Below are 13,608 nucleotides of genomic sequence, written 5' to 3' on the forward strand. Positions count from 1 at the left end.
CCCAAGGGTTTTGTTCTCTGTAGTTAATAAACTACTCGAACCCGCATCTGGTCCAACTACCTCTTCTACTGAAGTCTGTGAGGAATTCCTCCACTTTTTCCATAACAAAATTAAAGATCTAAATAATTCAACTAACATAAATATATCATCTGTTTATATCTCTCCCTGTTTTCCCACTCCATCCAGCTCCTTCTCTAAGTTCTCACCAGTCACTTCTGCGTTTGTTAATGACCTGCTTTGTAAGATGAGGCCGACTACTTGTGTACTGGACCCCATCCCCACCACACTACTTAAATCCTGCCTTCATGCCATAATCCCGACTGTTACAACAATAATAAACTCATCCCTTGACACTGGCTCCGTGCCGCTCACTTTTAAAATTGCTTCTGTAACCCCAATGTTAAAAAAGTCTGGCCTTGATGCTGACAATCTTAACAATTTCCAGCCTATTTCCCACTTACCTTTCCTGTCAAAAGTTCTTGAGCGTGTTGTAGCTTCCCAACTCACCAATTACCTAACCTCTAATAATTTGATGGAACCCTTTCAGTCTGGTTACAGGGCGCGGCACAGCTGTGAAACTGCTCTGCTACGGGTAACCAATGATTTGCTTATGGCAGCAGACTCTGGACAAACTAGCATATTAATTCTGTTAGACCTCAGTGCAGCATTTGACACAGTCAGACATGACATCCTACTGTCCAGAATGGAGAACATGCTGGGTATCTCTGGCACTGCCCTCCAGTGGTTCAAGTCCTATCTGACTGATAGGCAAGAGTTTGTTAGTCTTGGCAACAGCAGATCCAACTCCGTGCCAGTCACACAAGGAGTCCCTCAGGGCTCTGTCCTTGGTCCTCTGCTTTTCTGTATTTATATGCTTCCCCTTGGCCATATTATCCGTAGTTATGGATTGGGTTATCATTTTTATGCAGATGATACCCAGCTCTACTTCAATGTTAAAAGTGGAACTTCATCAGAGCTTTCTCAGCTCACAACCTGCCTTAGTGAAATTAAAACCTGGATGGAGCAGAACTCTTTAAAATTAAATTGCAATAAAACTGAACTCCTGCAAATTGGGAATAAAATGCAACTTAATAAAATGAGCTCCTTCCCAGTCCATCTTGGCAGTGATCTCATCAGACCTGCCTCTACTGTAAAAAATCTTGGTGTCATTTTTGATTCCTCCCTCTCTTATTCCGCCCACATAAATCACATTAAGAAACTTTCTTACTTTCACCTCCGTAACATATCACGTGTTCGCTCCTTCCTCTCCTTCTCTAATGCTGAGAAAGTTGTCCATGCTTATATCACATCCCGCATCGATTATTGTAATTCCCTACTGGCAGGTGCCCCTTCTAATCTTATATCACAGCTCCAGCTTATTCAAAACTCAGCTGCAAGAGTCCTTACTCGAACCAGCAGCAGCGAGCACATCACACCCATCCTGCTCCGTCTTCACTGGCTCCCTGTGTCCTACAGAATCGAATATAAAATCCTACTAATAACCTACAAAGCTTTAAATAACCTCGCACCAAACTACATCAGTGACCTTCTCCATCACTATGTGCCTGCCTGCCCGCCCACTAAGGTCCTCGGATTCTGGTAATCTTGTTGTGCCCCTCACTAATCTACACTCCATGGGTGACAGGGCCTTCAGCTGTATAGCGCCCAGACTCTGGAATGACCTACCAAAATTAATAAGATCAGCTGACTCCATGAATTCTTTTAAAAAACAACTCAAAACTCATCTGTTCAGGAAGGCTTTTAGCTCTACTTGACTTTATTACCTTTCTCTCAGTTTACTTCTCTGTCAAGATGCTCATGTAACCTGTGTGTGTGTGTGCGAGACCATCAATTATGTTGTCGGTTTGTTTTTTCAGAATTTACTGTCTTAATCTTCTTTATTTATTTATCTGGTTTGTACAATGCTATATACTGTATATTCTGCCGTTCTTTATTATATTCTGTAAGTGCCTTGAGCATGGGAAAGGCACTATATAAATAAAATGTATTATTATTATTATTTTGTCAAGTCCTGCCATAAATCGGGTTGAGATCAGCACTCTAACTGGGCCATTCCAGGACATTAACATTGTTGCGGTTAAATCATTTCCGTGTAGCTTTGTCTTTATGTTTGGGGTCAATAGCTTTCTGGAAAACAGATCCCAAGGCAAACTTCATTAGGTTTTCTTCTAGGTTCTCTCTGTATTGTGCTGTATTTACTTTACCCTTTGACCTCACAAGACTTACAGGGCGTGCTGCGGAGCACAATCTCCATAACATGATGTTACCACCACTACCCATCTTGATGGGAATGTTATATAACAATAAAATGTGACAACTTCCAAGGAGGTGAATACTCTTTATGGGTACTGCACTTTGAGCTACTCCAGTTGGATTATCTTATTATTATTACTAACGAATAAATGTTATCAGAGATTCTTCCAGAGATAGAAACTGAGATTCTTTCCAAACTTTGAATTGAGAAGGTATGAAGATTTTTAAAAGCAGTCTGCTTATAAGTGAAAGAATAAGAAGTCCAGCAAGTAAGCTGCATTTGTGTTGTCTATTAATTAAAATGATGTACTGCATTTTAATGTAGGCTTGTTAATCATTGTGCTGGAGAGTGGTGACACGTATATCAGCTGAACATGTACTTAATAATTTCACTGTACTCTTTACAATATTACTTCTCCTAGTACAACATCTGCTGATATTGCTAGATACACATTATGAGATAGTGAGGCAGTCACCCACATGTAGTGTGGTACTTCTCTTCTACCAATCTGGATCTCGACAGCACAAATTCCAATGCTTTTTAAATGCTATTGGAAAAATGATACATGCAAGACTTTCAGTGTTTTTTTCGCAATTTGAGTGTCTGGTGACAGGCCACAAAGATCCTCATACATAGAAGGACTGCATCATGAAATTTATTTCAAGACCTATCTCTGTAACAATACCTCTGAATTTGCTGATGGCACTTAACCACATATGCTTATTATCTGCTGTTTATTTTCTTTAAAGGCACATGCACATTCCAGACCATTTCTGAGTCCCTTGGCATTTCTATTCATTTCTGTTTTCTTCAAATCCTTCATTTACTGTATGTCACTGACTTATTAACCTTTACAACAACTTTGGGTCAAGTTTGACCCACCTCATGCTTTAGTGTATTTTATTCTTCATTTTGGGAGATTTATTTGTCCATAGTGCATTAAAACTTCCTAAACGGTATCTGTTATATAACTTACTTATATTTAGAGGGTCAATCCATGTAAACCGGTTTGAAGCGAAAAACCTGATGTCCTGGACACCTTGGTAGGATTTCAAAATTGAGCCAGCATTTGAAGACATTGTAAAAGAAGAAGGCTTCAGATCCAGCTGGTACAAAGACTGTTGTGTCAGGTAAAATTCTTAATGTAGAAGGTATTTATAGTAATGTCCTGTAGAAATCCCAACTACTTATTAACCCAGTTGAAAATTATTCTCAGTATATATTAAATCACTAGGACCTGATAAGTGTGGGTCTGCCCCACAATGCTCTCAGTTACTTGTGCTCTGCAGTCTGTACTGGCACATCATGGTAAGTGTTTCTCTGTCTTCTTTCCACCATTACCGCGATGAACATTTTAATCTCTAGGCATTCTGTTAATTCTCTTTTGTGATGACTCCTAATGTTTTTTGATTACTTATTATGAGCTCTAGGTGCAACACTGGCAACTGGTATTCTTTCAGCTTGGTGATGGGCATTTTAATTCACTTTACCAAATAAATGAATTCCCTTGATACATTTATTTCACTTGATTCCCTTTTAGGATTAGATGCTAGTGCAGCAGTTGGCAGGGGGATGGCATTTCAGTGAATTTGACAAATAGGAAGGCTGTCTCACAGTTCACTAAAACTGAGTGAGGTGCAGTCAGTATCTTGTGGAGTGTCATCATTTGTAAGTCATGTATTAGTTGGTGATCCTGTTCTATGATATATAAATATTTTCATACACATTTTTAATCACATTCTTTCTTCTTAATATTTTGTCCTCCTTTGGCTTTTTTATGTATTTATTTTTATGTGAGTGTTTTTATTGTTTTTATTTTGTAACATTTTCAAATGACATTTACTATTGACTTGTATTAATTGTTACCTCATTCATTGTCCTTTTTATTGATTTTTTTATCATTTAATATTTTTTTCATTTCATACGCTGAATGAAGGCGTAGTTCTGCAGATAGGGAGCCGTGAGGACATATTGAGTGGTTTGGAGGATTTGTTTTGTATCATTGTAAATTAAATGGTAAGCCGTTTGGATGTCTGTTTGAGTGTTTGTTTGTTTGCTAATCACATAAGAACAGCTGAACTGATTTTCAGGAAAATTTTACGATTGCCTTGTCGTTAGTCTGATTTAAGTACATGCTATACAGTGGCATGCAAAAGTTTGGGCAACCTTGCTTAAAATGTCTGTTACTGAGCACAAGATGAACTAATCACCAAAAAGGCATAAAGTTAAAGATGACACATTTCTTAAATATTTTAAGCAAGATCGCATATTTATTTCCATCATTCATAGGTACAAAATACCAAAAAAAATTAAAAGGGCCTGAACCAAAAGTTTGGGTACTCGACATGGTCAGTAACTTAGTAACTCCTCTAACATCACAGCTTGTAAATACTTTTTGTAGCCAACTAAGAGTCTTACAATTCTTATTTGGGGTATTTTAGCCTATTCGTTTATGCAAAAGACTTCTATTTCTGCATGCACTGCTCTTTTGAGATCTATCCACAGATTTTCACTGATATTTAGGCAGCGAACTATGAGAGCGATGGCAATAATGTCAACTTTTGCCTCTTAAGGTAAGGTTATTCCATTGTAGATTTTGAGGTGTGTTTCAGATCATTATCTTCTTGTAGGACCCATCCTCTTTTTAACTTCAACTTTTTCACAGATGCTGTGATGTTTGCTTCCAGAATTTGCTGGTATTTATTTGAGTCCATTATTTGAGTCCATTCTTCCCTATACCAATGCCACTGGCTGCAACACAAGCCCAAAGCATGAGTGATCCACCGCCATGCTGTACTAATATTTCATCCAGATACTTCTTCAAGACTATTAAGGTTTCTGCCTAAATTATATTTCTTGGCAGTTTGTCCCAGATTTCCACAAGTGTTTGCTTAAAAAAGTGTTTCCTTTCTTCTTTATTAAATGCGCAGCCCCTTATTTTCCACCGGTGTCCCTGAGTATGTGATTCACCGTTAACTTAAAGAAATTCTTCAGGATCTACTGTATCAGTGCCTTCGAGGATTTTGAAGACCTCCATTAGGTCTCCACACAGTCTCCTCTGCTCGAGACTAAACAGGTTTAAGTCTCTCCTTAAGTCCTGGGATGCACTTGGTTGCTCTCCTCTGCACAACTTCAAGTGCTGCTATGTATTTCGTGTACCGTGGTGACCAGAACTGTACACAATACTCCAGATGTGGTCTCACTAGCACATTAAGTAGTCTAAGTAGAATGTCCCTTTGAGTTAAATTCATCTGCTTTTAAGATATTACATTTTAGTTGCTTTTATAATTGTTTCTCTAAAATACTTATGTGATGAAAAGGCTATCCCAACATAAACCTCTGAATTATTTGCAGAGGTTGCATCCTGTAGGATATTATCTCCTAATTTGTATTTATAACTGATATTCCTGCTGCCCACATGTAGCAAATGGCACTTTTCTGTGTTAAACTACATTTTTCCAAGTTTTCACCCACTTCTGAAGCTTGTCCTTTTTACTGCCTCCTCAGTGTCTGCCATTTCGCCAGTTTTGGTGTCATCTGTGAATTTCATAAGTTCACTGACTATACCAGGATCAATATTATTAATATAAATCAGAAAAAGCAGCCGTCCTAGGACAGACACCTGAGGGACTCCACTAATGACCTCTCTCCATATGGAGCATTGTCCTCTTATCTGTACTCTTTGTCTGCTGCCAATTAACTTTAAGATCCAGTTTTGTGGGTTGTCTGATGCCAGGGCTGCCTTAACGTATGGGCACTGGCCGGGAGCCCCAGGAGAATAGGGGCCTACAATGTTTCTGATTTTTATGTATGTTTCTGTTTTGCTATCAAAACAGGGCCCCAGTACACTACTGTGCCCAGGGGCCTATGATGCTGTTACGACAGACCTGCCGATGCCTACAGCTTCTAATTTCAGAATGAGTCATTAGTGTGGGACTAAGTCAAAGGCTTTTTGAAAGTCTAAGTAAGTAATTATGTATGCTTTGTTTTATCAGCTATTCCAGTTGCCTATTAAAAAAGAAATCTAAAAGACTGGATATTCCTTTCATAAACCGATGCTGGCTGTTATTTGCAGTACTAAAGCTTAGAATTACAAACGCTTGTCATCAGAGCACAGTAAGTCATGTGAAATATCAAAACAAAGAGAGTTTGATTCTTCAACTGCTTATTTAATCTGTCTTATCTCTATTTGTTTTGTTTTATTTCTTTCTGTCTTGTTATTAGATGCAACCGAGAAGGCAAAATTCATGCTTATTTTGTGTAAACACGACTAAATAAAGAAAACTTCAGCCTTGAACCTTGACGACGGGGGAGGAAAACATATTTAAAAACATTATTCTGGCACCTAGTTATTTTCACTCTATCATTTAAATTTGGCTGTTAAGATTATAAACTATGAAAATATGAAAACAACACTAAAATTAGATTAAAATACATTTAAAAATGTATCAAATTAAAAACACACTGGGTTTAGTGTTTCAGCAGTTTTCACACTTTGGGCACTGCCATTAGCTACCAATAAACTTTACCAGTGGTACAGAGATAGGGCCATCAGAGTATGAGGTCCACTTTGTGCTTTGACAACAGCAACAAAGGTGCTGCTCAGGTGTAGAGAAGGATTTCATTTTCAAAACGAATTTCTCACAACTGCGTGTAGTGACTGGTAAGTTGTCAACAAAATGCAGAAACTTGACAGGCACGATGAACCGTTTTTCACTCGTGATCTGTTGTTTATGCCGCATTTTAATTAAAGGTTTAGTTGATCAGAACATTTCAGCGTCAGGCTTTTTAATTATTATATACAGTAAGTATTGAAATAAACCACCTTGCCTCGGCGGACATCAGATCAAATGAGAATCCTTGTTGACATATAAATGTAAAATGCTCTCAATTGAAAGAGGTGCTCCCCTTGTTAAGTGCACGCGTGATTATGGTGCACGGTGATGCGCATGTGCATGTAAAAGATTTTTTTTTTTGGTAATAAAAGGAGACTGCGTGACCGGTGTACTTTGACCCTGGTCAAGAAGCTTCAGAGAGTGTTGTTATTCTTCGGACGTCTGTATATTACCCAAGCGTACGCTGTTAATAATTTTTTTGCCATCAAAAGGACATTTAGTCTACATGTCAACAATCCTATAATTTTATTTCATTGTGCGGTGCAGGACGAGTTTCTACGCCTGAATCGGTAAAAAGTACGTCTAATAAGCCTCACTTAGAAATAGACGAAGATCTGAAAGGGACTTTTTGTACCTGACAAGCCGACCTTCTTCGCGTGCTTTCCGTTTGAGTTAGACGTTTAACTCTATCCATGTTTAGTTACACCCCTTTCCTCAAGCAGCGGCGAGGTGCACTTGGGCTCCTGCCTGCCTGCCTGCCTGCCTGCGGACGCCGTCTCTACCTAGAGTTTACTGGAGACCAGTAAATTTAGGGATGACGCAGGGCGTGCGAATCAAATCTACTTAGATAGCCGTGGACGTTTTAGCTCATACGTAAAGGAGGTTTAGTTTAGTGATCTTGATCGGCAAAGAATGCGTGAAAGCGTTTTTTTTTCACACTTCTTGGTTAATCTGCGGGCTCCATAGCTCGCTGCAGCACAAGTTAGCCCGTGCAGTCCGGCCGTGCACATGCCAAAGAAGTGGTGAATCATGCTGTCTTTATGATAAATTACTTTTAACGTCTGTTTCTTTTTAATCGTCATATAGCCCATTTCCCTTCTCGCTGGCCCCCAGTGAAGCTCTCAGCCCGGTCACTGTCCCCATTGTCAATTTGATGTTTGCTGTTCTCATCGTGTATGGCACACGTCCGGAGCCTTTTCTGACAACATGAGCCTAGAGACAGAAACTAACTCTGGACCGGACACGGATCTTTTTAGAGGTACATGAATGTTTAATTTTAGATGCCAGTTTCATAGAAAATCGTTAAACTGTGTAAGGGAACCAGACTAGCCAGCTACACACGAAATGCCAGCGGTATAAAATAAAATGTCCCGGAATGTTCAATCAACATTCGAATCGCTTTTATCACATCTTAAAAATCCCTTACTTCAATCTCACTTGAACCAATTCACCCATTTCCTAAACACGCTTACTGATATTGAGTTTCTGGACACTCCAACAGCGACTGGTACAACACAGGAAAACAAATTTAAAGGGAACCAAAGTAAATCCCAGGACGCTCGGACACTCACGCCAACTCCTGTCATGAAGGAGGAATTTAGTTTGATCATTATGAGTACAGGGCGATTAGCCGTGACGGGTTTAAATCCTGGGTCTGTCACTGGTTGTTTGCAGTCTGCATGTTTACCGGCGATTATGATGGTCACTCGAATTTTTCTCCAACACAAGACGTTCAGGTTACACAGGTTTGCTGTTTTGCCCCCTATTAGAGACTTAGACTGTTCGTGACTAAAAACTCTAATACTGATTGAAAACGCACATTTAAGCTTTAGTTATCAAAACCACAATAAGTACACGTGACAGCTGTTAAGACACTAATAGAGAAATACAATTGAAACTATCAGAAAATGGACAGAGAAGCATACACAAGGCAGATAACCATCTAAAATAGCGACCTGCACTATATGCCGATGACCCGCATGCTTACCGTTTTATTTCCGTAGTAGTATGAAAGATGCATAGCAGGAGGCCCAAAGAGGTCAGAAACAAGAGTAACAGGAGTTTTTTCTTGGTCATAGTGAAACAGAACATAGTGGCATTTGAGGCTGGCAGCTTATTATGTTGTGATTTACCTGCCACGCCCGCTCACGCTTTAATGAAAGGTGGAACGCACTGAGGTTTACTGATAGTGAGAGAGGAGAGCAGAGGCGCCGGGCACACGAGGCGCGACACCGCTTACATCTCGGACGAGGGCTGTATTAAGACCCCACCCGCCCCTGTGCGACTTAATGAATACAACTCCCCAACAGGGAGTTGAGCATCCTTTAAACATTAAATCAGTCCAGCGGTGAATAGAGCATGGGATTTGGTGAGCCTGTTGTGTGTGTGTAGTTCGGGGGTCTGGGGATGGTATAGTGTGTGTGTGTATGTTTTGTGGGGGCTTCCTTGATGATTTCGGTGCGCGGATACCCGAGCGTTTCATCGACCGCGGCTGGATTTCATCGCGCAGGCACCGATCGTTTAATAGTGCGGTTGGTGGTCGCGCGGGGTGATTGGGAGTGGTGTAAAGACCCGTAGCGTCAAGGGGCCCTATGCCTGCACCCAGAACGCCACGATGATAGATCCACCCATTTGTCTCCCGAATAAATAATTGGTCAAAGTATACAAATATTTCTAGCTTTCTGGGGGCCCTATGCAAGGTTCTGTTTGGGGGGGCCCCTATTTTGTAAAATTGCCATGGGGGGAGTTTAAACCCTTTAAGATGATCTGTTGCAATGCATCAATCCGATACATTTTAAGAAGAAAACAGTTTCGATTTTTAAATCTAAAATTGAAATTAATGATCTTAAGTTGACCCAGGCAATTTAAACCATAATGAAAATAAAAGGTAAACAATGACAATAAAACAACGTTTATTTTAAATTTTGGAAATAAAAGTCTTCAACATGAAATATAACCATAAACTAGGCCATTGTCAAGAAGAGCAGAAAACAAATAAAAACCAAAATTAACTAGCATCCTACAAATGACAAGATGAGAAGAAAATTAATGATTAATGCTGATTAATGTGGCTTTGGGTACCGTTATTTTCCACCTGAAGTTTATTTTGATTGATTTTTAGTTATCGTTTTAATTATCAATATTTCCAAACAGCAAGTCAAACAAAAGTTCACGTGAGCACGCTTACCTCAATGTGTTTTTTAAGATCAGAGATTGACTTTTGAACAGTGTCATCTTGTGTTTTTATGTCTGGCTCAGAAGACAATGCATTCACTAAGGCTCGTTTTTGTGCCAGCTATTTGTGTGGGGCATATTTTGTAACCGGGCGGCATGGTGGCGCAGTGGGTAGCGCTGCTGCCTCGCAGTTGGGAGATCTGGGGACCTGCGTTCGCTTCCCAGGTCCTCCCTGCGTGGAGTTTGCATGTTCTCCCCGTGTCTGCATGGGTTTCCTCCGGGCACTCCGGTTTCCTCCCACAGTCCAAAGACATGCAGGTTAGGTGGATTGGCGATTCTAAATTGGCCCTAGTGTGTGCTTGGTGTTTGTGTGTGTCCTGTGGTGGGTTGGCACCCTGCCTGGAATTGGTTCCTGCCTTGTGCCCTAAGTGTTGGCTGGGATTGGCTCCAGAAGACCCCCGTGACCTTGTGTTCGGATTCAGCGGGTTGGAAAATGGATGAATGGATATTTTGTAACCTACCTGTATGTTCGATCTCATGAAGTGTTGCTTGAGATTGGTTTGACCATATCTTCAATGGATAAATCCCCACAGTTGCATTTGCTTCTCACCCACACACTTAATGCTTTGTATACAAAGAAATGCAAGACAAAACACTTTACTATGGGATAGTCCCTCAATTTCAAATAGAAATGGAAATAATTTAATAAAATTATCTGACCTAATTACCCTTGTTTTTTGGATGCAGGAACTTGTTGCCAAGATAGTAATGGATTTTTTTTTTATTATAGTGAGTACAGATTTTTTTTCCTTTGAAATGTAGTGAGTTAAAGTAAAACGTCTCAAACAAATAAAATACTCAAGTAAAGATACAGATATCCTACATGAATATTCTACTTGTAACAAAGTTGTTTTACTTTGTTACTTCTCACCTCTGATCCATTGCAACATCATTAACAAATACTATTCCTTTATTCTGTGCACATTTTTTTTCCTTCACGTTTCTCCTTTTTACTTTTTACAGCACCAGAGGGATAAACCCTTTTTGATGTCATCTTAGGTTCCAATGTGGCTTTGGCTACCGTTATTTTCCTCCTGATGTGCAACTGTCAGTGAGCCATCCCATCATACCTATTAGTAGACATCATTCATTGTGTGACATGACAGCCTAGAGATAATCATTGTTTTTAAGGTTTAAGGTTTCTTTATTTAGTCATGTTTACACAAGAAAACATGAAATTTGCCTTCTCAGTTGCATCTAATAACAGACAGAATGAAATAAAACAGACAAACAGAAACAAGAATGGTAAGGTAAGGCAGTTAGATAATACATATTTACACCAAAAAAAAAAGGTTACAGGATATATATCAAAACCGTAATCATCATCTCTGATATTTCTTATTGAAAAGTCGTATGGCACTAGGAAGAAAGGAGTTTCTGGAGCGATTTGTGTGGGTTTTCAAAGCGACTATCCTTCCTGATTTACTGAAGTTTAGTTCTACACGTAATGGATGTCTGTCATCAGTTGAGATGATTTCCAGTTTCTTTAGCATTGCCCTCTGACACACACTAGTCAAATCATCTACAGTAATCCCTCGCTACTTCGCGGTTCACTTTTCGCGGATTCACGACTTCGCGGGTTTTTAAATACAAGTGATTGCCCGCCTATCGCGGAAGTTATGTTCCAGACCCATCAGCAACAGTAGAAAATCCTCGATATAGAAATACCATATAAATAAACATTTTTATAGTTTAAGCCTTAAAATACCCATCCCACATGCTTTAAACACATGTAAACTTATAAAACACACTTTGTTAACACATATGATATGTGGATGTCGGGCTAAGGATATGAGTAACATCTCACTATTATAAAACATTTTAACTTCACGCAAGACAAGACAGTGAGACAGGAAAATTGGTGACGTACAGGCTTTTAAATTATTGACAGGCAGAGGGACAAGCAGCACAAAGTTCACTTCTCCTTAGCGTTCATTCAGCTCCCCACCCCCTTGACAATTGCGAAGTGGCAGGAGCGTACTGCGCTTCTGGGGTTTTGAGCGAAGGTGCGTTCAGCTCTCACACACCCACACACACACACACACACACACTCCTCGCGCAGAGCGACAAGCAGGCATTTTGGCAGAAGCAGCACAAAGTCCATTTCTGCTCAGCTGCCCCCCTTCACAAAGCGAGTGCAGACACATTGACGTCTGATCGCTGCGTGCAGGCAGTGTGCAGTGTTGGTCTGCGGTGTTTAAGAATGTAGAAAGTGTTTAAGAGCATAGGAAGTGTTTATAAGAGCGTAGGAAAGGTTAACAAGAGAGTGAGAAAGGTTTATAAGAGTGTGGGAAGGGTTTATAAAGCCTTAAAATATGTATAAATAATAAAATAAATATAGGTCGCTACTTCACGGATTTTCACCTATCGCGGGGGGCTCTGGGACGCAACCCCCGCGATAGGTGAGGGATTACTGTACATCAGCCCTAATAACTTTAGCTGCATACTTCATAATCTGCTGGAGCTTTTTTGAGTTTTGGTTTGTCAGACTATTAAACCAGGCAATGAAACTGAAAGTGATCATGGACTGGATCATACTACGATAGAAGGACAACATGAGGTCTTTGTCTACTTTAAATAGTTTGAGTTTATGGAGGAGAAATAAGTGCTGCTTGCATTTAGAAAATATTTTTTTTTTGTATTTGTATTCCAGTTAAGATTGTTATCTAGGTAAGTTCCTAAGTATTTATATTCATTCACTATTTCTACCTCCTCTCCCAGAACTACAATAGGTGAACATACAGATTTCTGTCTCTTAAAAGCAAATATAATTTCTTTGGTCTTTTTTACATTCAGAATGAGGGAGTTTTTATTGCACCAGTTTACCATCCAGTCCACTTGATTTAAATAGTGGCTTTCATCCTCCCCAGATAAGCGTCCTATGATCATGGTGTCATCCGCATACTTGATAATGGAGCAGTGGTCATTGTTCTGTCTCAGGTCACTTGTGTACACAGTAAACAGTAATGGTGATAAGAAACACCCCTGCGGACTTCCTGTGTTTGAATGAATGACAATTGAAAAAGTGTCCTGTACTTTAACTGTCTGTGAACGATTTTAAAGAAAGTTCTGAATCCATAGTGTGATAAATGGGTTTACATTCATACTGTTCAATTTCCCAATCAGTATATGAGGCTGTATGGTGTTGAATGCTGAAGAAAAATCCAAAAACAGTGCTCTGACATATGAACCAGGCTGATCAGGAAAGGTGTAGATTTGATGTAAGATAACAAGCAGAGCATCTTCCACACTTCTGTTTGCACAATAAGCAAATTGATTGTTGTCTTGAAAAGACTTTGTCTCTGTCATTAAAATGTTTTTCACCAAATGTTCAAAGCATTTCATTGGGATAGAGGTAAGTGCCACTGGTCTGTAGTCATTTAAACAACTTGGCCTAGAAAGCTTAGATACAAGGGTAATGATTGATTGTTTCCACAGATTAGGAACAATACCACTGGTCAGAGACCAGTTAAAAAGCAAATG

At 39.6% G+C, this 13,608-nt stretch overlaps 1 protein-coding gene across 2 annotated transcripts in view; it reads right to left on the reverse strand.

Annotated features, from left to right (window-relative positions):
* Positions 1-9,019, reverse strand: part of LOC114648954 (alpha-N-acetylneuraminide alpha-2,8-sialyltransferase-like) — a 258,331-nt gene extending 249,312 nt beyond the window's left edge. For both annotated transcript variants that reach the window (XM_051925313.1, XM_028798306.2), the window contains exon 1: positions 8,879-9,019. In XM_051925313.1, the coding sequence (XP_051781273.1) occupies positions 8,879-8,982 (104 nt within the window). In that variant the 5' untranslated portion in view covers positions 8,983-9,019. The remainder of the gene's footprint in view (positions 1-8,878) is intronic.
* Positions 9,020-13,608: the final 4,589 nt, after the last annotated feature.

The sequence above is a fragment of the Erpetoichthys calabaricus genome, chromosome 3, assembly GCF_900747795.2.
Source record: "Erpetoichthys calabaricus chromosome 3, fErpCal1.3, whole genome shotgun sequence".
Taxonomy (NCBI): Eukaryota; Metazoa; Chordata; class Cladistia; order Polypteriformes; family Polypteridae; genus Erpetoichthys; species Erpetoichthys calabaricus.